At 42.5% G+C, this 27059-nt stretch overlaps 1 protein-coding gene across 1 annotated transcript in view; it reads left to right on the forward strand.

Annotated features, from left to right (window-relative positions):
- The window catches only part of FGF9 (fibroblast growth factor 9), a 29560-nt gene extending 2919 nt beyond the window's left edge, over window positions 1-26641 (forward strand). Inside the window, exons 2-3 of the mRNA XM_057368529.1 lie at window positions 4858-4961; window positions 23268-26641. Coding sequence (XP_057224512.1) covers window positions 4858-4961; window positions 23268-23513 — 350 coding nt within the window. The 3' untranslated portion in view covers window positions 23514-26641. The remainder of the gene's footprint in view (window positions 1-4857; window positions 4962-23267) is intronic.
- The last annotated feature ends 418 nt before the right edge of the window (window positions 26642-27059 follow it).

Below are 27059 nucleotides of genomic sequence, written 5' to 3' on the forward strand. Positions count from 1 at the left end.
GGGGCCGCAGCAGGTGTAGGGCGCTGCGCGCACCGGCAGCCGGGGCGGCGGGGGGCTGGCGGCCCGCGAGGCCCCGCCGCCCCCGGAGGAGGGCCGCCAGCTGTTCCCTTCRCAAGGCGGCGGTGACCACATTTTCGTGGCGTCTATTTTTAAAAATGTCTTTCTAGCCGCAGTTGTAGGAAGCTGACAATTCCGAGGGGCAGCTCTTCCACCCCTTGCAGCGCCTTGGCTTTAAATAGATTGATTTTTTTTTTTTTTTGTCCTTGTCGGTTTGATCTCCCTTTTCCCCCCACCAGGACGCGCCTCGGTGCTAACTCTCTTCTCCGAGCGCGGTGATGCCCCTGCTCGCTCCGGGATTGAGAAGACCGAGCAAGGCGAACCCATGAGATGCGTTGGGGCTCCCGGGTTCTTTAGCGGCGGGAAGGAGATTTCGGTACTTTTGTATCGGTGCCGTGACATTGCTGTTGTGTTTGCCGGAAGGTCATAGAATAGCAGATGCTATTTAAGTTTTGGTGATTGGAAAGTCTTCTGATGATCCTGAGGACGTCTGCATCCTAACTCGGGAGCTGCCCTGGGGAGAGCGGGCTCACATGGTCTCCTCCGAGCCTGTGCGGGAAACCTGCGCGCGCGCGTGTGGATGTGSGGGTACACGTCAGAAGGAAGTTTTTCGCCAGGAATAAGGAGGACAAAGAGAAAACCCCCGGGGGCTGCGCGTAAACTCCTCTCTGGGCTCTGCCCTGTGGGAATCCCCCTCCCCGCACACAACTCTGGAGAGACATCAGATAATTCTTTTGTGATGCTATGTTGGATGTGTGCCTATTGCGTACAATAAACCGAGCCATATTGTGTGTCTATACTCGCCCGGTTCTGGGAGCCCGGGCATTTCGCAATTCCTGCAGCAAGATGTCCATCTCTAAAACAAAAGCTCMCCGGGAGAACCCGGCTCGGTCTCCCCTGTAATGTGATCTCAGGTGATCAAAGCCTTATCTCTCCTGGGTCACAAAAGAAATTTTTTGATGCAGTCTCCTTTAGTCTAGGGCATTGGCTAGACAGTAGAGTCATTGTAAATTCAGGAACCCTGTAACAGTGGAGAGGCGTGTCTCTGTGCGTCAGCACAAGTACTGCATGCACAGCATTAAAAAATAGGAGCATGCAGGAAAAGGAAAAAAAAAAAAAGCTTGTCAGCAGGTGACCTCCGCTCCCCGGGACCTGCTGCTACAAGGAACCGCTGCGTTCATCATCTGCGGGAGGCGCGCAGCCGCCCGCCCTCCCGCCTCTCCGGCCCGCCCTGCCTGCTCCGGCGCTGGGCTGGCGAGGCGGGCTCAGCGCCGGGAGGGCGCGGGGGCGGCTGCGGACGGGGGGTCCCTGCGGCTGCCCGCCCCTCTGCTGCTGGATGCGGTGGGCGGGCCTGCCCCCCGCCCCTGCTGTCTCTGGGGAGAGCCAGCAGACCGGGGAGGGGCGGGGGGAAGGTGATGCATGCGGGGAAGGCTCTGGCCCCCGGGACTGAGAATCGTGGGCCAGGTTTTAGGGGGAGGGAAAGGCGCCGAGCAGCCCCGACAGTCTCCCTTGCTATTGAGCGTTGCAGAGGGGAGGGGATGAGGGGGGGCGGGCAAGGGCGCTGCAAGAGCCTGAAACTGAAGAAGGGCCCTGCTGCCTTGGGGGTGCCGTGTCTGTCTGCGCTCCCGTCTTTTAATTGGCATCATGTGGGGGAGCGGACGGAGTGGTGACAGCTGCGACAGGCGGGACGCATCCTGGCGGAGCGCTCGGCCCCGCGTCTCTCCGCGCAGCCCCGCACCGCAGCCTCGGCCGGCCGGGCGGCAAGCAGCGAGCGAGGCCCCGGGGACAGGGGGAGCCGGGGAAGCCCCTTCCCTCGTTCCATCGCTGGGCTGACCTCCCGGAGGCTTCTTAGCCACGAAGGGCTCCGCTTCCCTCGCCCCGCTGCTCTCCGCGGAGTGGGCGATGTCCCTTGGAGAGCACGGTCCGGCGGGTCCATCACCGCTTCCCCTGCGCTTCCCTTCCCCTGAGCGCCATACAAAGAAGCGGCTGGCAGMGATAGTTGTTCACCGTCTTCCTTCTCATCGATGGTGGGTGTTAGGGTGCTGAGGGAGAGCTAAACTGCTTCAGGCTATTGATACAAAGAAAGCCAACGTGTAGCCAGAGACAATAATGGGCAAAGGACAAACCAACAGCAGCATAAAACCGTGTAGTGTCAGGGGTGTTCATTGCCTGAAAGCCAAAGGAAATACTTCTGGAGGCCTGCTCTTCACCAGAGTTAACATAGATGAATATTGAAATTTCACTTTTGTGAATGACACACCTCCTCTCACCTTTAGGAAAGGAGAGCAGAACCAGCCTTTATGTCAGGCTGGTGTCTTGCACCATTCAGCATAGTCTGTGTTGGATCATGTAGAAGAAAGTGTGTGAAGAGCTGATGTGGACATGTAAGGAATAAATAGCTTTCCCCAAACTTTCTTCCTATCCTTGTGAAGGAATGGATCTTTGCATTAAAGTTGTTTCATTAAAGAAAATTCTCAGTGAGAAGAAATTCAGCACCCCGTGCACTGAGACAGTTATTTCCTCTCTACTTCTCTTTCCTTTCACATTTTTAGCTATAAATAGGGCCCTAGCTTTCAAAGTTGTCCTGATTTTCATTTGATACAGCCTCATTTTGAAGAGGATTATCTATTTTAATATCTAGTTCAAGTCCTAAGTACTATCTGTATATTATAAAACTAGGCAGTGAAAATATTCGAGGAACAGCGGGACAAATCATGCAATCCTTAAACTGACAAGACTTCTGTAAGACGGTATGCTTACCCCAGATAATCTCTTGAAGGACTTAATATGGCACAGAAAACTTGATGTGAGTAGGCTTGAGTATTTAAAATGAAGAAGGCTCTATTCTGATCTCAAATATGTGGATGTTCTTTGCCAAGTACCTTAAATTAATTTTCTTCACTTGCAATACGATGTGACAGTGCTTTTTTGTTCTTTTGATGCACTAAGCAGCAGGCATCCAAATGTTTGAAATGATGACAGGAATTAAAGACTACATTTGGACTGATATGAAGGATGCCAGACTCACTAACTTAGCTGTAGTAATGTTTAATACACACTTAATGCAAGATTTAACCTCAGTTAAAATTGCTTGGTAACGTATCAAGTAATATGATGTTTTGTTAAAAGCTTTGGAGAAAAAGCCTTAGTAAGAAATCTGAAAGTATTGAATGTCTAGATATAATGGGAATTTTAAAATTGTTTCAATGGATCATTTGTATCTGAGATACTACATGTACCAGATAAACGGCATGCTGCCACTTTATATTACTTAAAGAATCCATAATTGCTAAATATTTCCTCCCAGTATTTTTTATTTGTGCATATGTAGAGAATAATTTAAAGTGCCCAGGCCTTAAAAAAGGGTTATCAAAACAATAATACTGTGGTGTTTGTAGTGCTGAATAATATATAAGATAATGATCAATAGTCCCTTACAGGGAATACTTTTCATCTCCACATTAGCTTGGTTATAAATTTTCCCTGCTGGCTTCAACTTGTGCTATGTCAGGTCTATGTAATTCATGCTTGCTATAGGTTAATACACGACTATTTTGTGGAGATGCCAAATTAATTGTTAAAAACAGTCAAGAAAGTGCTTTTTTATTGGCCACGTTAGGCTCAACACACACTATACTGTTAAATCATTATTTCATGTCCATGTAGTTTCCAATAAGATTTAAAAAATAGTTACACAGTGTGCTTAGACAGGAAACTTCACATAATATCTTGAAAATGCTACTCCCTGCAGGACACTTCATTTTGAGACTCAGAAAGTAACGTAACATAGTGGCATGTTTCTGAATGTTGCTGGATAATTTCCTGTAAGATAATTACAATCTTTATGAGCCCTTTCATGTAGGAAGCAATTTCCATTTTTTTTTACACAGGACCCCTAGGTTTATGCCAGGTTTGGCTGGTAGCATCCTCATTGAAGAGGCAAACAATTCTCAGTGAAAGCTGCCAGAAAATCCCCAAACCCTCAGAAACAGATGAGCTGATACTCGATACAGATACTTGCAGTAYTGTGCATGTGGAGGCTGAACATTGGAGAATTGCAGAAACAGTGTTTCTCTGCAAAATATTCTTATTTCTAAGAACACAAATGTCTGTGTAAGCTTGCTGTTACATGCATGGGAAAACCTAATCATACACATGCTATTAAACTTAAGTGTAGGATGTTTTAATGTCTGAATTTTAGATCAGTAAATAATAACACATCAGAGAGAATGGTTACTATCTAAACAGAAATGCATGACACTGGACTATATTAAGGATTTTCATTTCTCAAGCCTCTGGAAGATCTTACTGTGAGTAACCCTTTCCCTGTATTCCTGATTCATTGATGTCTAAAAGTAGATCTTTTGGTTCCATGCGTAACATTGTTTTATTTCACAATTCTGTTTAAAATGTATTTTTCAGAATTTATTTTGCAGAACAAGCTTCATAGGTTCCTCACTTCTGCTAATTTTTGCAATCTAAAACCATTTTTTTCTTTGAATGTATTATCTGTTATGCAAATCATTATAACTGAGCTTAAGATATGTGTTTGGGAATGATGGGAAAGATTGAGAGCAATCTTTTCATTTGAYATGTTAATGCTGTCTGCAAAGCATCATTTTAACAAAGACCCAAAGTACTTTAAGTATTGTATACTTTTTCCTCATCTTCCTTCAAACAACTCAGAAAATGGGAAAAAAAAAGTCTTGAAAATAGCTGCTTGGCACTCAGGGATCAGTCACATCTGGGGAAAAAATGGACGGAAACAATTTGTACATTGTTTTTTCCTTCATTTCCTAGGTATACTGGAATTTATCAGTATAGCAGTGGGCTTGGTCAGCATCCGAGGAGTCGACAGTGGACTTTACCTTGGAATGAATGAGAAAGGGGAACTGTACGGCTCGGTAAGTTCCTGCTAACCTTGGGCAGTTATGATCCTTACATTCTGTGGGGGAAACTCTCACTAGCTCCTACAAGCTCCCATTGCTCTACTTGTGTGTGCTGTGTGAGCACTSTTTCTGCTCTAAATATCTTGCAGTCTAATTCAAAACAAGACCCTGTGGGTGACATAATGAATGTGGGAGAGGGAAAAGGTGACAAAATCAGGAATGAGTAATAATGCAGATAAATGGCAGTTTAGATACAAAAAATAGAGACTGATGGTCAGAGCTGGTCACTGAAGACTAAAGGACTTACTATAAGATTTGTAAATGTCTCCTGTCAGTAGAAACCTAAATCAAGACAAAGTGGCTTCYTTTTGTGTGTAGGCAGGGAGCTTTCTAGGAATTGACAAAATAAGGTGGAGGGGGAGGGAAAGGGAAAGGGTGGCATATGTGGATGAGAAAATGAGAAACAGGAGTGTGACAAAAGTTATAAAAAGTATAGGAATGAGGGCAAGAGGCTTGGTGGTCTTGTCCTGAAAGTTTCACTGGTGCTCYCTGAGGGATGGCAGCAGGAGTGAGTAACGGGTGTGAGGGAGGAGTAAAACTTGGTATTTCAGCTGTGGGAGTCTGCCAGCCTACCTGCAGCTGATGGGTGACTGCTCTTGGCAACATGAGCTGTCTTCTAGCTGAGAAGAGAGAGTGTGCGCGTGTGTGTGTGTGTGTGTGTGTGTGTGTGTGTGTGTGCCTGTGCATGTGCATGTGTGTGTCCGTATGATGATGGTCTTACCTGGGAATATCTGTCTGATGTACAATGGTGTTCATACCCTGGGTAGTTTGTGGGCAGGTGCATCTGAAATTTGGCAGATGAGTCCCCAGATTTTAGAAGGCAACCTCTTCTAGCAGTAAAATATCAGTCTTCAAAGTTTACAAGGAYTAGAGAAGCAGTTGTACTTGAGGAGGAGAATAGTAGGTATGAAGGGTAAGCAAATGCCTGAAGCGAAGTTGTGCATTCATTGGGGTTCATTAGAAGCAGAGGAGAAGGTGACAATGGTCAATTTTAGAGTGTAAATGTTGCAGAGAAATACTCAAAAAGAAGTTAAGGTGATAGAGAAGGGCTTTGAATGTAGTTGAAGATACTGGTGTCACGGGGGAGCAGCAGCAGGGAAAAAGGCAGGGATGGCAGTGAGAGTAGGAGAAAACATGAGACGATGGTGGTAAGTGGGCAGGTGAAGACAGGGGTGAGAGGCAAGTCCAGCTTCCATGTATGTTATCCATGTAGGAATGTGAGGAAGCAAAGCAGGAAGGTCCAGTGGAAGTGTTTTTATAAGGCTGTCCAGGTTCACTGATCATTTTCTAGTAAAAATTTGTGTGTGTGAGAGAGGAAGTGGATCATAGCAAAGASCAAGCTAGGTGAAGAAACAGATAATGAGAGTGTGTGTGGAAGGCAGAATAAGAGGGGGTAGAACGAGGGGCAAGGCTGGTATGGAGAATGTGTGGACATGGGAGAAGGGGAGATGCCGAGATGGTGAGAGCTAGTGAGTGGGAAAGGCCAATAAAAGGGATTTAGCATAAATGTCAATATGGAGAAGGTAAAGTTTGGAAGGATGGAGAGAAAGTGAAAAAAGGAATGGATGCAATGACAGATGTGAGAAAATTGCCTGTGAGGAGTGAGCTGTCATAAGTCACAATCCTCGCGCTGCCGATGAATGTGATAAAGAACTAACAAAGTACACGAGTGCATCAGGTTCAGTGAGGCAGCAAAAAGGCAGAACAACAACAGTAATATGAATCAGTAATGTTGATAATCATCAGTAAGAGTAATTGTTGAAACATATGAACAYGGTGAATCAGTTGCTCTGCATTTCAGATATTCTGAGAAAGGAAATGTGGTTACTGATAGAGCTTAAATGCGTAGACTTGGGAAAACAAATGTTACGTCACTTTTYTATGCAATTTATGTTTTGTATTTGCAAATACGTTTGAGTGTCAGAGTGAATTACTSAAGACATTTTTTGCTGAAGAAATATGCACAAGAAATTCTTTGTAAATTACTAAACTCACTGCATTTATAAAATAGTTGTTCYATGAACAGCAGTTCTAAAGGAGCCTGCTTTCCTAAGGGATTGTGACTCATAGAACAAGACATAGGTCTCTCTGACCTTCTGTCTCTGCAGTGGCACAAATTCCTCAGCCTTTTGTGTTTCTTGTATGGAGAAAGAGACAAYATTAGCTGTCAATGTTCACCAGATTGTCAATTTGCAGGGATTACATAGCTCACCACTCCCAAGTGGGAAGTGCAAATTATTTCTCTTCTTTACCCTGCCTCTGAYTAGTTGCAAAACTGATAGGAACTTAATTTTCTTGAAGACCTTTGCCCCCTGATTGAAACTGGATGACAAGCTAAGGAAGGAGAGACAAGCGGGCAAATGGATGTACAGTATAATTGGATAACCTCTTTTTCCTAAGAAATGTCATTAAAGATATGAAGACATTCATGACAGAGAACTGGCAATCTATGAGGCTAGAATGCAAAGTTCAGGTTAAAATCTGATGGATAATATRGCTTATTGTCAGCCTCCAGAGATGGGACATACTAAAGAGTGATGGTAATTGAATTACATTACTTCCAATGAAATATAACCTCTAATGGCTACTCAGTGTGATGATGCTTTAAAGCCTTGTCAACACTAGCAATCCTAGTGCCTATATTTCAGCAACTGTCAGCTCTCTTAGAAACACTGAGATAAGCAGGCCTCACAGCAGATTTTTGTGTAGAATTGRCCGGACATTTTTAAGTGACAGTGTTTTGCTTTTGGTTTTGGTCAAAAAATGCCAGTAATTGAAAATGAARTTCTTTGATGGGAATAAATGTTGCAGCTTGAACCAGAAGCAAGGCACATTCCAGCACAGAATTACCTCTTTGGTGAAGTAGAGGATGAGTTTAAGTGAGATTATAGACTGATACGTGGTAGAGTGTTTAACTTTAATCTGTTTTTCACCTGATTTCACCTCAGTTGAAGCAGAGCAATCTCTTTAGATGAACTGCTCTGTACCACCAATAAGTTGTGTCCTCATGCTGCTGTTCTGGGAGGTGTATCACTCTGTCTTGGTTTCCTCCCCAAGGGCTGTGAATAGCATCAGCTTTGTCGTGGAGTAGATACACTTATGACACTGTAGCTGTGTTTTCTAAGGTGGCAGAACCTTTTCCCACACACAGCTGAATAGCAGCCTAAGATATACTTGGTCTTGCTCTACATCAGCATYGTGGATTTAAGCAGGTGCTTGGATTCACAGCTTGTGAGGCATTCAGTACTMGACACCATTGGAATAAATGCCCTGTGTCTAATGCTATCATATTTATATTCAAATGACTGCACGAAAAATACATTAGACTTGAATCAAATCAAGCCTGAAAGACTTCAATCCTTCTATATTTGTGTTTGAAAGATTTGACACAGGAAGATTTTTCCCAGCATATTTGTGGTGCCACTGGAGATGGGACATATGGCAAAGCGAGCAGCCAGGGTGGGTGATCTCTGCCAGTTTTCATGAAAGACAACAGTAAAGACTGTTTCAGCATACCTTAATCCAGATATGTTCCTCTTGGCCTTCTCAAAATTCTGCTTTCTTCATCAGTTAGCTGCCTGATAAACTCTTTCCAACTTGCCACTGTCACAGGGACCAGTTCCTACTGCATTTTCCGGGCAGAAGAGAACACTGACTCTCATGCTGCTTTCAGGCAGACATGTAACATTATGTAGCTGTTCTTGATTTCCTCCTCATGCCGAGGATTTAGCCAGGGAAAGCTGAAGATCCATGCACACAGTACTGCAGAGAAATCAGCGGTAGCTCCCARGCAGTGACTCGGAGGCTGGTTAGTGACAGCAGCTTTCCCTCCTGTCTCATCTGTCCCTGCGTTCCCTTTCCCTCKCAGCCTGCAGCTATGACTCATCACGTTTCACAGCAACTTCTGTGCTTGGCACTGGAGACGAAGAAAAATGCAAACTACAGATAGGACCCAAAAGCTGTTAAGATAAGACATGAAGACCTTTTCCTTCCCAAGTGCCAAACAGCTCTTGCCAACGCGTCTGGCAAGAGCATTAGCAAATGTGTCWTAGCTGTGTTCCTCAGGGCCATGCCATGGAGTGAGGGAGGGAGGTCTTTCTGATCAGTCCCACGACCTTCATGCTTTTGTGGGCTGCCCCCATTGTCATGCTGCCTTTGGGAATATTACCAATTGGCACCCATGTGCAGTCCCTGCCTTACTCATCTTCCAAGGACATGCACCTGCCCCATTCCACTTCTCAGACTAGATATAAAGAAAAATTTTTTTATGGTGGGTGTGATGAGGCACAGGAAGGGGTTGCCAAAGGATGCTGTAGATGCCCCATTGCTAGAAACATTCAAAGTCAGGTTGGACTGGGCTCCAACAGAGCACCTCCACTTGAAGCTGCYCATTGCAAGCAGTTTGACTAAATGAGATTCAAAGGTCCTTTCCAATACAAACCATTCTGTGAAATGCTGACGCCTCCACTGCTCCTTGTATTCTTGGCTGGTGCAAAAGACAGCTCAGGTTGGATGCTCAGGAGGAATATTGGTAATTGGAAGGTCTGGAGAAACTACCAGGAAAGCTGTGCAGAGAGGAGAAGGAGGGCAGGAGTGGAGATGGCAGAGCTGCTGGGGAAGTGGGAAAGAGTGATTGGGAGGAGAAGTCAGGGGAGAGTGCAGAGAGAAGCTTCCTTTTCTCATGGAACAGCTGGGACAGAGCTTAAGAGCTCAGGTCAGGAGCCAGGGAGGGAAGCTCCATACCTCTGGATTTCAGACTTAGAGGGTGTGTGCTGCATGGTGAGATTTAGGAACRCTTTTAACAGGGTAATAAATTGATGTCCTTCAGAAAGTGAACTGAAAGCTTGATCTGGGAGACTAAATGTGCCTTTTGCTCCTAAAACACTGGGAAGAGGGTGGAGGAGGAGAAAGAGAGAGAGAGAGTGTACCGTCCTTGAAGAAACATATTTCCCCAGAAAGTGTGCAGGGAGGTGACGATATGCCTCTTTATTGTCCCAGCAGGGCTGCACCTGCAGTGTTTTATGCTTTTGTTTGGGTCCCCACAGTCCTGGAAGGGCTATGAAACTACAAAGACCAGAGAACAGAAATTTTTCTGACAAAAAAAGGACAATTTGTCATAGTTTACTGAAAATTGCTTGGTGTAGGCAAGGATTTCTTTGGCTGCATTCTAAAAATATCTTTTATGTTCCTGTGCAAATAAAGGAAGGGAATTGTTCAGCCCTTCAAATGGTAGGTCAAGGTGCACGGAAACGACATGAAGAAAAAAAAGCAGGTTGAAAGTGCATGTTGGAACAGCATATGGGCCAAGTATATGATTATTACAGTATCTAAGAACTGGATAAATAAATAAATTACCCTGCAGTGCCATCACACTTTCCTTTTAAGTACCTCTGATCTAAAGCAATTCCATATGGTCCAGACTGATTTTATTTTTTTTATAATAAACTGGATTATCTGTTCATCAGTGTCCATGCAGGTACCGTGGTGGAGGAGAGACTGAAAACAGGACAGTTTCAATATGCAATTTTTGGAAGGAGAATTAAAAGCAATTTCCTTGAATGAAGGCAGAGACTTCTAGGTTGAGAGTGGTTGATTCCCAGGAGGGTTAATGGCTGTGGATCCAGGTTTAACACCTTTCTGCTTGTGTTGTTATTATTATTATTATTATTATTATTATTATTATTATTATTATTATTATTATTATTATTATTATTTACAATAACAAAAACAAAGAGCCTTCTGGTAAATGGTATAAATGGTGGGGAGACAGAGGGTGATTCCTATGGCAGCTGACTTGGAAAAGTGGTCAGGCTTTCTGCATGAGCTGCTTTGCTCAGGAAAACCTGGCATTGCCATGATCAAAAATCCTGATGGTGTCTTTCACTGACAACAACTCGTGTCTCCCTGGGTAAATCTGCTTTAAGCCAGTGACTGCAAGAAGCAGGCCCGTAGTTAATTTGATGGACAGACTCTGAGATCTGAAGAGGCCCAGTTCAAAAATGTGATTGTGWCCCTGAATATGAAGGAAACGTGAAACTTTGTCAGAGATGCAAAAATCCTGTGGAAACATATCCCAGAGAGGGAGAATCTGTGTGCAAGGATTTGGAGACAAACAGGCTGTAAATGCTGGGCAAGGGGTCTGCAGYGAATGGGAGAAGGGCAGCTTGCAGAAAAGCTTGTGTCTTAGAGGTGTAGAAGCATGGGGATAAAATGGAAATTGCTGCAAAAAAAGCTGATTTGGACCCTGAAATATGTACTAAAACTTTGGTGAGGTGAAAACTTTTTAAGCTATATACCTTTTCAGGTATATAGCAGAAGTCTTTGCCAACATGGTGTATCCAGATGGGAGTGTATATCTCAATGTGGATGTTGTCTGGGCTAGCCCTGTTTCTGACAGACTCCTTTGGGTGGTAGATGGGGCTGGGGAGCTCCCTGTTGTGGGATGAACAAAGGAAGCAGGGGTAGCCAACACTGCTGCTGCAAGAGGTAGCTCTTCCCTCCAGCAATCCATCCCCTCCCTTTCACTGGCACAAGTGTTTCTTTGCTGCCTGGGGAATCGAAGCAGGAAACTGGAAAAGAAACCTGGCCAAGCGAAAGGGCTTCAGCCACTGGTTCCCTCCCAGGTCACTGGAAGGTGTAGTGCAAAGGTGGGAGCAAGCCCGGGGTGAGGGAGTGTTTGCTTGCYTCCGAGGCAATGCAGGTGTTTTCCAGCCTCGGGTGTGTGTGCGCCTCTGGCTGTGTGGTTTGTGTTTGGCTGGAGGGCTGTCAGTGTGGCTTGGGATGTGCTTGGGATATAGGAACACGCTTTGAAACAAAACAGTAGAGRAGGACCTGGATGTATGCACGTGAAGAGTTTACTGAAGCAGGATAAATAGTTACAGGCAAGTCTAGTATTTTATTTTTGGTAGGAATTAATTTTTCTAGAAGTTGGAAATTGTGCCGATCTGCAGGTCTGTGTTAGGTATGACCTACAGAAGAGACTGTTGCAGTGGGTAGAATAAGTGTTAGCAGAAGAATTGTATGATAGATGGTGAAAACTCTGAAGAGAAGACAGCAATGGGGAGTGACTGGAGTGAAGCTATTAGTGGGGTTTTTATGGATTGGTGATTGGACTGATTTTATTCCCTGYTTTTGTTAGGGACATTAAACATCTCATCATAAAAAGGTAGTGATGTGTTACTGAATTTTTTTGCAAAGCTGGAAGTATTTCCAGCACAGAAGRCAACCTCACAGAAGGGCCTTGGTGACCTAAAGTGCCCAAAATGTTCATATGCGAGGCACGGGGAGAACTGTGGGGTGAGTGCCACTGTATACAGCACTACCAGGATCCAGTCTAAATGCAAAATGYACTTGGTCACTGTGGTAGAGAAGATTAATTGAAACCAAAGCAGGTGCAAAAAGGGCTTACTGATATGACCAGAGGGATGAAAAGACTATCAAATGATAGACTCTAAAGATCTTGACTCACTTAGCCTGCAGAATGAAAACTCAGAGGGTACACTCTTGCCCTCTGTAAATACACTGAGGGTTAATGCCAGGGAGGGAAAAGAGTCCTTCAATTAGAGTACAAGAATGAATTGGTTTGTATGGGTCATAGGAAAGCTTAGGCTGGATAATGAGGAAGATTCAGGTTGTGAGGAAGTGGGATTTTGAGCTGGCCAGAGGGATTTTTGCAGGGAGGCAGGAGATGAGACATAAATGCTTTCTCTGCACTGTTCAGTAGAAAACAGATTTGTGACCATGGATATTTCCTTTGTGGAGGGTACAGGTCTGAGAAAAGTCCATAAATTTGAGTTACCTCATCCACTTTACCCTTGCAGATAACCCCTTTGAATCTGGATGGACAGCCTTGCTGAAATTCAGCTGGGTACTGTTAAATGGCGTTCCTCACAGGTACCAGCACAGGGAATGAGAGCAGGAATTGCAACTTGCTTAGCATGGCATGAAGGACTCTGCAGAAAAAAAAGGGGGTTTTGAGATGTGGGTACTGGTGTAGGAAGAATTGAAAGGTCAATACATACATTTGACACAGGAAATATGGGAGAAAGCTCTATGAGAAACTGCAACTGTTATGGTTCTTTCAAACTATGGCTTCAGTCTTTATTAAATCAAAATTCACAGACTATAACACATGTCAAGAGAGAGGGACACTTAGTAATAGTGTGAAATAGATACTACACTTCAAGTCTTTGATCTTCCTCAGAGGATTYCATTTCAGATGCTTACTAGGTCTGAAGATAATTTTATATGAGAGAAAACCCTCAGTGGGTGATCTCCTTGCCCTGGTCTGCAATTCTATGCTGATCTTGGATTCTCACTACATGGGACAGAAAATTATGTTAGAGTATCTTCTATATGAATTGTGTGTGTGTATACATATATATATGTATTTGTATACATATATATGCATATATCTGTCTATATGTGTATACATATAAAAAACTAAGTTTTGGTTAAGCAAGATCCTACTCAAACCTTAGTTTAATGATTTGTTGTCCCCTAACTGAAGATGTCTGGAATTCTGTGTTCTTATGAAAACAGAGGATTAGAGGTGCTGCTTCAGGAGGCAGCCAATGTGATCTTGCAGAAAGCCCCTTCCAGAAAGGGCAGTTCTGGTTCCCTCTTTGTGCTGCATCCTTCTGCTTTCTTCCATGCTCCAACACTGGCACTCATCTGACCTGTCAGGAGGTCACTTTAGGGATATAAAGCCACAGAAAAAACTTCAGCTTCCTGAGCTGTCCTGCTGCCTGCACCAGGGCTCCGTGGGGGAATCAGGTAAAGTGTGGGATAGGAGGAGGGTTGAGCACCATGCTTTTCAGAACAGGAGCTGTTAAAATGGCATAAATGCATCACAAACCCAAATCCTGCCCAGCAAGCAAGAGCAGGACACCTTCAGATTCTTTTCTTTGCAGTGGTGCAGCTCCCCAGCACTCCAGTCCCGAGCATTTCTGAAGCTGGCTGTGTAACGATAGAGAGGTGTGAAAAGGTTCAGTGCCTTTGGTTGATCTGAGAATACTCTGCTGAAGTGACATGCTGAAAGAGCATCATCAGCAGTGACACACTGAGATGTGCTTGGGGATTATTCACTGCATTAGCTAAAGATCTGATGTGCTCTGTTTCTKATTCAGGAGCCAGTGGGATGTGAGCATGGCACTCTCTCCCACTTTGCCATTCATCATTTTTAAAGACAGAGTAGAAAAAGTCTGCCCTGTGGGAACTTCATTAGAGATTTTGACTATGTTGAGATTTGCTTTGCAGTTTGAAGGTGCTTAGGCTGATTTGGTGATGTGCAGCAATGTGGTTCATTTGTGTTGCATTCAAAAAGCTTAAGAAATAAATCTTGTTACAGTGCGAATCCATATTTCCCCTTCTATAGAGCCCTTTTCTTTCTTTTTCATTCCTTTTATAATGGCAGATATCTGCTGCTACTTTTGATTTGAAGATAAGATTTGACATTTGTGTTCCACAGGCTGCTGCTGAGGTAAAACTTGTGCTCTGGTGTGGATGCTGCATACTTTTGAGGTCTGGCCCAGGCTGTGCATCTTTAATGTGCTAAACCTTGYTCTTCAGATTTAATGCAATTATAGAGGCAACTGTGACTCAAAAGAAATTCTGACTTGATTCTATTATGGTTGAAATACCATTGACTTYAATGGAATCAGGATTGGACCTGCTCCTGTAAAACCACCAATTAGTTTTATGGTTGTGTCAGCAGATCCCAATCAAGATACAAGCTGTATTGTATTCATAATTAAAAAACCTAAATCTAGACAGGGTTCCTGCCTATGACAGTCTACAATCTAGAGGCAGTCTTTTAATGTGCAATCTTCCTTTTTCATAACAAGGGAGATTTTGKCCTGTTGATGCCTTTTTAGGAAAGTCTATAATGTATGATCTGAACTCAGAACAGGAAACTTATTGGAGAAGACTTCAGGAAAATCTTTTGATTCATTTTAGAATATACAAATGTTGTAAAGTTTAAACGAAGTAGAAATATTATTATTTTTTTTAACTTTAAAAATCTGAGTTCTTTGGAAGATCCATGTTTCCAACTACCTGGTCTTTGAGCTCTTCAGTCACTAGTTCTGTTAAGATTGTTATTATATATTTTTTGGGTTTTTCCAGGCAGAATGACAACTACTTTTCATCAAAGCTGAAAKTAACTGCATGAGTGAAGTTTTACCTATTCAAAGACAGGCCCATGGGTGTGCATGTGTGCGTAAGGAGTACAGCTCTTGTGGAGAAGCAGAGTCACCTGACTTCTCCAGCTTTTCCCAAAGGCTGGGTCAGCTGTATCACTAAAAACATAAGTCGTGGCATGGCAACACCACAGATGTGTGGATTTTCTGAGGAATATTAAGGAAATACTTTTTATTCTACTCAGAAAGTCAGGTACTAAAAATTGTGTATCTAAATCCATGACTTTATGGTAGCATTGCCCTGGGGAAAAGGAATGGGGCAAGTGTCCAAAAAGTCATCCCTGGAGAGACTGTGAGAAGTGTTTGCCAATGGAGGGGGCACTGCTGTCTGAAGAGGGAAGTGTGACATMTTTTCTTCAGCACCAACTATTTAAAATGCTGGTCCTTCCTGTCCAAAAAAGGTGGAAAATTAAAAGGCCTCATTTTCAAACAATTTAAACTGAATATGCAATCTAGTCCTGCTAGGTGAAGATTGTAGGGTGCCAATCCTTTGCTGTAGTGCCCATCAAAGCACTGCAGTTTTAAAAATTTCTCTGTCAAGCTTGTTGATTTCCAAGACTCCAGTGGATATGTGGTATTTCAGTGAGGATCTTTCCAAACCATGGTATCTTGTGATGCTGTGTTTGATGGCCCCCATCCAGAATGACAGCGGGRTCAGTAATGTCCTTGTCCTCTGAGCTAGTACCTAGCAGGTAGCTTTGCATAAAATTAATAGTATTATATAGACAGGCTTTTGTTAGTCAGTCCTTGACCAAATCATCTTGCTGAAAGAATAAAACATGAATTACTTTGATAATGTACATTTATGTCACTACATATGTATAGCAAGTGTTTGGTCCCCATGACACAATGTTTTATGAAGGGTCCTGAGCACTCTGCTTTTTTTTATGGTGACACCTTGTAGGGGAGAGATRAGGTTCTTCTTTAATGATGGATAAATCCATTTTGTGGGGCACTTGMTGAATGTAGAGACTCATGCAGATTAGGTACTCTTTAACCCCCACTTWACAATGCCTTTCAGCATGGGAGTTTAGTTCACTTTAGCAGCACTTTCTGCTGAAGGAGGTCTATCTTTCCTTTAAACCTGTGTTCTGTGCTTAGAGAACCACAAAACAAGGCAAAAAATACTGAAAAAACACATTATTCCATCTTAGTTGGGTTTAAGGAAAGCATGTTTTATTTAACAATCTCTATCCAGTTAAAACCTGGTATTCAGGCTAAGGAATGTGTGTATCTGTAGGACAGCAGCCCTAGTTTGAAATACACGTTGTCTTTTGATAGAAGAGAATTTGTGGAGTGGGGAGCTGGGGGAGGTCAAGTTACAGCTTTCAGTAAATCTGAGCGTGCCTGAAATGGTTCTTTTAGTGTCTTAAAATATTTGTTGCCTTTTTATCATTGCAAGCCTGATCCATGTTCCATTTAAGCTGACGGGAACTCCTCTCCCATCTTCTTTAAAAATTGGCTCTGGCTCCTGTATCAGATTGCATACCACCTTGCTTTCTGATTCTTGGAAGGGTTCAGCCAAGCGTTATGAATTAGATGCTTAGATAACATTGATGACTGCAGTTCTTTATTGTGCCAAGGCAATCAAAAATAAAATAGAGGTCAGAAGTGTGRCTAGTAAATGACACAGTGTGGGCCCAGTCCTTCTGGCGTGGAAGGGAGGGGAGCAGACCTGCTTGTTTATTTGTTTTCCAAGAGTTGACTTAGTCCTGGTCCTGTTCTGTTGTGGAGAAAGAAGCTTGTCAGCTTCCAGAGARATGACATCGTGACAACTTATGTGACCTGAGATCTGTCCCTGGAGTTTTGTTATGACTTCCAACAGCATCATGAGCGGACCCTGAATGTTTAGGTGAAAATGAGTTTTCATSTCACACACTAGGCTGAGCAGATCTAAACCAAGGCTTTACGAGCATGAGCATGGCTGTTGATGGGCAGTCAATGCTGGCAAATGAGAGCTCAGGCACAGTGGGGTTGCTCGTCCCTTAATGATTTCATGTCCAGGGAAGGCATGCTTAAAGCTTGACAGATGCTGCAAACTTCAAATCTCAAARGAGAGGATATGGGTAAAACCAAGAGCTGAGAAGTTGGCAGTGGCAAAAATGGATGGAGGCTTAACTGGCCTCTCATCCTCCYGCAGCCCATGTCAGAAGAGCCCTGTAAACAGCCCTGGGATAGCAGAGTGCTGAATCCCAGTCTGGTCCTGCCACAGAAGGTTCATGATAGCGTGGAGAATGAGGAGTGGGACAACAGGAACAATGGGGCAAACAGGTGAAGCACTGAAATCCCTCCTGTACTGGCAGTGTCCTRGGATTTTACTGGAGTCTGCTTACTYTGCTGAGAAAGCTCTGCTTTTCTCTTGTCTGCATCAGGACGTGGAAGCACCACAGCGCCTCTGTCTGGGTAGGTGTTGTGGCTTCTGGCAATCCCCTTGGGATCGTGTTCTGCTGGGTCTTGGGATCTTTGCAAGCTTTTTGTGTGAAAGGTACCAGTCTCTGAGCACCATCCTAACTGTCCCATGGCAGCAACACGGGACAGTCACACTTGGTTTTTATTTTGTAGGTGGGGATTGATGTATAGTAAAAMCTTTATACAAATTGACTAAGAGGTTTAGGGAAAGGAAGCAAGATGAATACTCCATGTACTCTGTGACAGTGCAAGGTGACCTCAGGTAAGAGAATGAAATTGCCTAACTGTGGTTTTCCAGGACACCTTGCCTGATTTCCCTCATCTTATTAAACGTGCTGTGGAATAGGAAATGTGTGTGAGTGGCAGCATTGGTGCCTGGCTGTTTGCTCATCTCTCCTCTGGCCCTGCAGGGTTTCCTGCTGTCTGTCTAAAAGCCTTTTGGAGACGTACTGACACAAACGCAAATACCAGTCAGCTAGTCCTTTTGGCAGACTTTTTTTTTCCGCCCCTTTTTTTTTTTCATGTTCTGTCAAGTTATCAAACAAAGCATTTTGAAAAGACACTGCTTGGAGAAACTCATCAAAGGAAGCTGTGTGACACTCACCGAGTCAGACACACAGTGTGCAGGGCTTGACTTGCACTGTGGTCTAATTTGGAAAAGAAAGTGGTGCTGCTTGGACCCTGGTATTTGGCTTCTCATTGAGGCTGGAGGTTGTTCACCCAGCCAGAGACTAACAGGCTTAGCATGAGAGTACAGACAATACCACAGCAAATGCTAAACTAGACCTTTATTTATGACAGCTCTGGATGAGTGTTAATTATTAGCTGAACATAGTATGTTCTAGAGACTGTTTGCATTGCAGCAGGGGAAGGGCCAATGGCATGCAAAATGTGTGTGTTSGTAGGCAGAACAGCAAAGCAAACTGCTTTGGAGGAGAAAAGGGCTTTTTTTTTTGTTTCTCTTCAGTACATTTGCAGTTTTCAGTAGTGCCATGTAGCCATAATGAGGGATTTGCATGAAATTATTTAGGAGATTGTGTATTTAATTGTGATTTTATTAGGACAGGGTGGATTAACAAGGTGATAGCGTGCAGCAGGTATATAGGAAGTGCTGACTACGTCAGATATATTTCTTGTTAATATTTTGGCCTTCTGGATTAGGTGTTTYCTTGTCTCCATTGAATCAGTGTAGGAGTTTGCAAAAAGAAAAGCTATACATGGCATAGAACAGAATAGTTTGCTTGGCATGAAAGGTATTTGTTGTGATTTTAGGAATGATGATCTGAAGAGGCTTTCTTCTTCTTCCAAAATAAATAAGAGTTTTAGTTCCATAGGGTTATTTAAAAGAAAGAAAGAAAGAATATCAATGGGTTTTATACAGGACCTTGTACTGTTCTTTAAACTACTAAGAAGCACAAATTACATTACATTCTTACATTCTTTAGAGTCACAAAACCATTTCTGAGCTGTCTTTTACATGTTTCTACTTATTTACAATTAACTGCTTCACACAAATAGCTATTTTAAACAAGCTAGCAAAATTTTCGTTTTGGTGGCTGTAACTATGTACTTTATTAACTTAGAATCTGATTTTTAATTAATCTGCCTGGAAAAAGGTTAACATAGATATTTTCCTCCCTTGTTAGATGATGGAGATTGTAGGAAGGGAAAGGGGTTGCTAACACAGACCAGGCATTATGAGATTTCTGAGTTAAATTTGTCTCGGGGTTTGTCWTTGTGATGTGTGCATCCTTGTACAATTCAATTATTTGAACATTCTGAGTTAAATAACAGGTTAAAAAAACAGGTGAAGCATAGACATATAGCAAAATGAAAATCAATCACTTTGTAGTTAAATACTCTAGGAACAGTCCTCACAGAAAACGTGGAATGTGGTGCAACATCTGATTTATATAATTTTGAGGTCACCTCCTTATTTGGCCCTGAATTAAAAGATTTGAGCAAGGCAGGCAGCCTCCCCTTTCACAGGAATGCAGGTTACTTTCCATAGCTGTTCCAGTTGGGTATGTTTGGTATTTGTGTCAGCTTTCAACAAAGATGTCCAGCAACTTTAAGTATGGTGCAAGGAAATATTTGCACTGGAAAATTGATAGAGAAGTCAGTTGCTGGAATAAAAGTATGCGAAAATTGCTGTATTGTAGGGCTAAATCTTGCTCTTCGAAAGTGCATAGAGGGACTTTCTAAAGGCCACAGCCAGAAGGAGAARTGTGATCAGGAAATACCATACCCTTTCCATACTGGGAGAGTTGGTTTCCAGCAAGACTTTCCCATCCTAAGATGGTGAGACAAAAGGGTGGTGTTGGCAGGATGGAGCAGCCTCACCCCTGTGTTATGCTCATTTCTGGCTTGGCTAATGGCATGCATACTTCAAATGTGAGTGTAAGGTAGGAATGTTRCGTAGGGCTGTGGCAGTACATGGTTCAGGGGTAGACTCAGCAGTGTCAGGTTAATGGTTGGACTCAATGATTTAAAGGTCTTCTCCAATCTAAATGGTTCTGTGATTCTACATAAATTGCTATCCTGGTGGATGTTGATTTCTGTCTCTCATGGTACTAGATGAGATATTATTGTAAGGATCTCCCAGGGCATGGGGAGAAGGATATTATGGGATTTTAATGTCCCATGTGACTTACAGGATCTAATCCAAAATCACCAACACTGATTTACTCCAGTGGTGTCTGACCACAACCAGAATTTCTAGGTCTCCTAGAAGGAAAAAGTTTGAATGTATAAAGAAATTATTTCATTTCTTCGAAAGGGTGATTGTTAATGTCCCTACCTATCTGATCTCACATCCTGATTGCTCTGTCAAATTCACTTTGAAGTATTTGCCTCATGTTTATACATGRATCCCTGAGAATTTTGAAGAAGGACAAAAGAGATATATCTGTGTTGTAAGTGAATAGAAAGTTAAAACAGGTTAAGTTCGTAAAATGAAGATTGAATTTGGTGGCTTGAAATCCATTTGACTCCTCTGGAGTGCAGTACAATGCAAACCCCCCAATTCAGTGTCTGCTCGTTACGTGTACCACAGCACTGTCATGATCCATCAAACCTGCCAGATAAAGAGAGGCTATTTTAAAGTTTCTCCTTCAGGGCATGGGGAAGTACTGTTCTTGCAAAGATAGAAATTTATGATGATGCTAAAAAAAATGCAGATGAAGTGAATAATTAATGAATTCATGACAGGACTGAAATATCTTCCTAAAATGCYGCTATTTTTAGCAGGGAGTTCTTCTGCAGTGCTTGTCATGTGATCCTATTGCCTTCTGAGAGCAGGAAAACAATTTGAATTAGTTTCTCTTTCCCCATGGACCTACATAGGCCCAGTAATATAATAATACCCCCTAACATCTGCTTTTGCCTTAAAACAAACACAGATGATTTTAAACCTCAGGCAAAATAAAACACTGATGAAATCTATACTTACAGATAATCTTCACTGCAGCTGAATACCTTTGATAATAGTTTGTACTTTTGAGGCTGTACAAAGGGAATACTGCAATGGGTGTAACCTGCAGTTGCTGCTGGTCTGGTAATGCTCAATGGGGCTGTGGTTTCGAGCTGGCAAAGGATAYAGAGGAATTATCAAGAGGAAGTTGCAGGGTATGGCCCATAGATAGGGATTTAGTGTGAACAGGTTTTGCTTCTTTTGCCTGTAACCAGTACGGAGTATTGCTGTGTTTGAACTACTCTGAACTAAAAAYGTTATAGTCAGAAATGCCTCTGAAAAAAGTTGTCATATACACAAAGGGACATGGTCATTGCCCTTGTGAATTTTCAGGTGTTTAACATGTGAAACCTGGTTCTGTCTGGGATTTCTTCTTCCTGAGTGGTAATGAGGTGCCCGTTAAAGGGGAAGTCAGGAGCAGTTTGCTTGCTGCAAAGTTGCAACATATTTAATTCAGAAGAAACCTCCAAATCCCAGACCTTTAGGTGTTTGGGAGGGCCTGAGGAGGTCTCTGTCTTTGCAGCTCAATACCCAGTTTGTACGGGTGTGGAGGGGTGTTGGCTTCCTTTCCCCATTTGCACAGGGTTTGTTTCTCCCACATGGGATGGTTCCTGGGCAGTTTCTGTAAGGTGTGTGGGGCTCCTTGGAGCTGGCTCATCTGCACCCCTGGTGGGCTGCAGAGCTCTGCCCTGGGAGCAGAATGCTTGCCAGACAAAGCAGCAGTGAAACATCTGTGCCGAAGCACATTGGTTTGGGAAAGGGTTGTGAGCAGAGTCTCAAGCAGCAGAGGTGGTCCCAAAGGCACCTGGAGCCTCAGGGCAAGGCTTTGGTGATGATGGGCCTTGGGAAGCTCCTCCCTCCTCCTTAATTTCAGGTTAATTCCTGAAAGGGGGTTTCTTAGGAGTGCCTGAGCTGGGGCTCCTTGGTTGTGCTCAGGCACATTTTCATTGCCTGGGTGCCAAACACGCTTTGCTGCATCTGGGCCTTGGCCTGTTTTCCCTTCCCTGTGCATCTTTCTAAGAGAACAGTTTTAAGATTTAATATCTGTAAAACATATGCATTATATGAAGCTTTGTAATAGAAAAGCTATTGATCCTAGAAATTGATCCTCAGCAAGAAGGCTGGGTTTGGTTGATATGATTTCTATTGATATCAGAACTTGTTATGAAAAAACGGATTGAATTATTACTATTTTTTTGGTGCCAGATGAAAAGACTATTTTCAGGCTTATTTCCCCCACTTTCCATCAGCTCTCCCATGCTAGAGCTCACTACCTTTTTTCCAGTGTTCTTGATCAGTCATTTGTGTGAGTCCTTCCTAGACTGAATCTGGATTATGAGGTGGCTGCATTTTAACCAAATTATTAAGCCATTTTAAAAAAGCAATTTAAAGCAATCTCTTTAGACCAAAAGGATATGGAAGRCAACACAAAACTGAAGAAGTGGGTCAACTGGAAGGAATGGGATTCTGTGGTGGCAGGGGGATCTGATGAATGGTTGATGCCCATTGGGACCTATCAGTAGGATGGGACACAAGGACACCCTTGATAATGCAAGTCTGGAAGGCTTTTCCTTGCTTAGCTTCATCTCAGCATACAGGATTTGTGTTCCTGCTTGAAGCTCTGTTGGGTTGTGACTTTGTGATACAAATAATAAATCAAATAAAGGGTAGCAAATTGAATGTTTTTAAACTAATAAAATTCATTGAGTTATCCATGCAATGGAAAGACAGTAAATTTGAAGACATTTGAAGAGAGTAAATTTTATTACAGCCCTGAAAACTGGTTCCAGTTTCCTTTATTTATACCTGTTTGTTTGAATGCCTGCACTCACAATTGAAACAATTATAAAARTTATAGAAGTCCATTAAGGTCTTGTGAGCTCCTTGAGAACGATCAGAAATAAAAAGTATCTGTTTTCAGCTTTGTTGTTGCTGTATTGATTTGGGCAATGAAGCTTTGGGAAAATCATTATTGCTTCACATAGGCTTAGCCATCCTTGTTACTGCCTCCTGAAATACCCAGTGATGCAGTTTTACATGGCTAAAGCTGGGAGTAWTGAAATAGTTAATTCCGCAATTTAGTGAGGTGGTACCAGTTTCAAGCCGTTAAAGCAGTAATTCTTTAMCAACAATCTTATTTTAGTGGCTATCTCCTTACTGCTCTTTCTTTTCTTCCCACAGGAAAAATTAACCCAGGAGTGTGTATTCAGAGAACAATTTGAAGAAAACTGGTATAACACATATTCATCTAATCTATATAAAAATGTGGACACTGGAAGACGATACTACGTTGCGTTAAATAAAGATGGGACTCCAAGAGAAGGGACTAGGACTAAACGGCATCAAAAATTTACACATTTTTTACCTAGACCAGTGGACCCTGAGAAAGTACCGGAACTATATAAGGATATTTTAAGCCAAAGTTGACAAAGACAATTCCTTCACTTGAGCCCTTAAAAAGTAACCACTATAAAGGTTTCATGCGGTGGGTTCTTATTGATTAGCTGTGTCATCACATCAGCTCCACTGTTGCCAAACTTTGTCGCATGCATAATGTATGATGGAGGCTTGGATGGAAATGCTGATTTTGTTCTGCACTTAAAGGTTTGTCCTCCTGGAGGAGAGCCTATGCCCACTCGCTTGATTTAGTACGAGAGGGAGCGCGAGAGAGTGAGTGCGAGAGAGAGAGAAAGGGAGAGGATGAATGGGAGTGAGAGCGTGAGAGAGAGGAGCCGAGGGGAGGAGGAGGGTGAGGAGGAGGAAGGCCTGATGCATGCTGGGAAATAGACACGCTTTTAAATTTTTGATCAGTTGTACTTCGTCATATATCAGCATAGCTGCCATACTTCGATTCATCAGGATTTTTGGCTGGTGGCCTGCTCAAGTGTACGCTGCATTTACAAAGGCATGGAGGGTGCAGTCTTACTTAAACAAGAGACTTTTCAGTTAATCGCTCTCTGGGTCTCAGCCCACTGAGTTTAAAGCAAAGACCTCTTAGTAAAAAAAAATAAAAATAAAAAGTTAAATTTATTTATAGAAATTCCAAAGGCAACATTTTATTTATTTTATATATTTATTTATTATATAGAGTTTATTTTTAATGAAATATGTACAGGCCAGATAGGCATTTTGGAAGATTTAGGCTCTGTAAGCATTAAAATGGCAAAGGCCACTATGAACCTGTGGTAAATTCATGCAAGTAAATATAAAGGTGCATGGATAAAAAAAAAAAAAAGCCAACAATAAAAAGGTAATAATAATAAATTCTAGTGACCCTCATGTACTAAAGGCGACAATCTCTTTTGTGCCCGTATTATTGTACAAGTATGCACACCACTCATGACACTGAGTCCTCACTCTTCTGACTGCTTGTTTCATAGCTTACCCCAGAGGATTAAAGAGAAAACTGGGTCTTCAACTTTTTTTTTATGTGTCTGTAATATTTCCTCTCTGATACAGTGACTTCTTACATCATTGTAAATTTCACAGTTGTGGAAAATATAGGGGTTGGAATATATTCTACTTGTTAAAACCTATTGCAGATTATACCAAAGCTAAATGATAAATATGCTATTATTTTTTTTTCCTAAAGAGAATGTCAGAAGCAGCATAAGTAATACCAATGACAATCATACTAATTTTAAGATTCCACAAAGAACACATAAATATTTCAGAGGGCAAGAACCAGGCTAACAGGATCACTCTTGTAAACACGTTTATTTGTGCACTTGACTATCTACTATGAAATTATACAAGTTCCATAGGGGTCATTGTAATATCTTTTATGGAAAGTTGCTTTCAGTGTGAACTGTCATAATACATGATATTAGCACCCTTCCTAAAGTAAAACTTGCAAAATGAAACTAATAAATCTCTATCAATAATGACAATGAGGGGGACAGTATTAGACTTATTTTTATTGTTTTTCCTAAAGTATGTTCAAATGYTCAAATATTCATGAACCTTAAGTGAGGTAACAGTATGTAATATTTAAGGGTATGTAGCATTTTGTGATAAGCACACAAACACATCAATTAGCAGTTACCATTTAGAAATTAACCCTTAGGAAGAGGCAATTTTTTCCCTAATACTGTRAAGAAAATAAAAAAAAAAAAGAGACGWAAATCATGTTAAGGTCCATATGAAAAATGCATTTTGTAGCTGTTTTATCCCTTAGGATTTGAATTCAGTGCCGTTAAGTTGAGTGTAGCCTTCACCATTGGATATGTTGGGAGTAGGGCCGGTCCTGACACCCCGCTGTCTGCACCGGCACGGAGGCTGAGTGCAGATGTGCTTTGGAGGAGCGATGCAAAAGGTTGGAGCCTACTCGTAAATAAGAAATTTTTGCTCTAAGCAAACTCTTGTTCATCTGATTTATGTTATTTGAAACTTATTTCTGTTCTGGAATAACCTCTGGCTCAGTGTCCTGAGCGAACGTTCCCTTTCTTGTACTGCAGCAAGCAGGAGGAGCCGTGTCCGAACCGGCGATACCAGTGACCTTAAATGYAATGAGGCATTTTGTCGTAATTGTTTATAACGATAAAGAGACGTAAATTACATTAGTTGATTTGTAGGAATGCTTGTCTAGGGACTGTTATTGGCCAGGGATTTGCAGCCTTCAGCTGCAGCCCTGAGGTTTGTCTCCCCCTCTTTGGAGACCCGCAGGGAGCTCGGCTGTCCAGGGCCAGTCGGGTGCCTGGTCATTTGTCCAAGTGATTCCAAGACTGCAGGAGAAGAAAGGGCACTTCTGGGCAGGACTAGGGCTTGTTGCTCTGCGTTAAATGGATCAACCCCACCATGAGGAAGGGAAGTTACGTCTCTCTGCYGTTCTGGTAAATCTGACATACACCAGGAAATTATTTGCAAAGGTTAAAATTACTCTGAGTCGAGGCCACAGTATTAGGCCGCAGTTAAAGTCTTAATGTTAAATTGACTTGGATTTTTAGTCATAGGCTAATCATTACTACTAGTTAACATGTTTTATTTAATTTTTTTTTGTATTTTTCTAAAGAAAGGATTAAACTCGAGAAAAATGTTATGAGTTTATGGCAGTCCTTATAAATAAACTGTAACCAATTTACTCGAATAACTCGTAATGGTGTGTAAATACTGACTTTATGTAAATATAGAAACATGTAATTTAGCTTAGGCATTATTGCAAGACTGAAAGGCCCAGGAGCTGGCAGTTTGCCACTCCCTGCAGGTTCACTGGGTCAGATTTGGCCTGTTTCGGGTAGCGAACAGCAGATTCTGTTCAGTCCCTTGTGTAAAAGGAGCTATTTCTGTTTGTTTTCGGGCGGGGGATGGGCAAAACCATCCCCACCCGGGTGCTGCTTGGCTCCTTTGACACGAAGGGGCACGGATGCCCTCCTGTTCCTTACGTGATCCTGCTCAAGCAGGGCTGCAGAGCGCTGACACGGCAGAGCAGGGAGGCTCGCAGTGCCTCTCCTCCCGTGCTGTGGACAAACACAAGTCTTCATTCTCTAGTGCTGTCCATCTGGCACCTTTCTCGAGCACTAAAATTCACTTGAAGGAAAAGCTGAGGGAGAAAAGGAAATAACAGTTGGTGCTATCTACTTGGTATTCTGTAATGGTGTGTAAATACATACAGAATTCTGTAATTTGTATAAATATATTGCTATAGAATTTTGACAATTGGTATTATTTGCTTGATGTCCCTTCAGAGCATTTTCACATAACTGGGCACATGTGTAATAATGGGATGGCAAAGAGATGTCCTTGCTTTGTCCTAGAAAGTRTGTGAGAATATTGCAGGAAGAAAAAGAATCATCGGTATTTTCTGTGCCTTTTTGCTAATTTGGAAAAAAGCAGGGAGATAGCTTTTTGGCAAGAATTGTATTAACATTTCAGCTGAAGCAGATCTGTCCAGACAAAAAGATGGTGGACATCCAGAACAATGTTACAGTTTGGGCTGATTTGGAGCTGCATTTGGTAATGTGTAATGCAGCACGC

The sequence above is a fragment of the Malurus melanocephalus genome, unplaced genomic scaffold, assembly GCF_030028575.1.
Source record: "Malurus melanocephalus ecotype Western Australia unplaced genomic scaffold, MMel_1.1 scaffold_93, whole genome shotgun sequence".
Lineage (NCBI taxonomy): Eukaryota > Metazoa > Chordata > Aves > Passeriformes > Maluridae > Malurus > Malurus melanocephalus.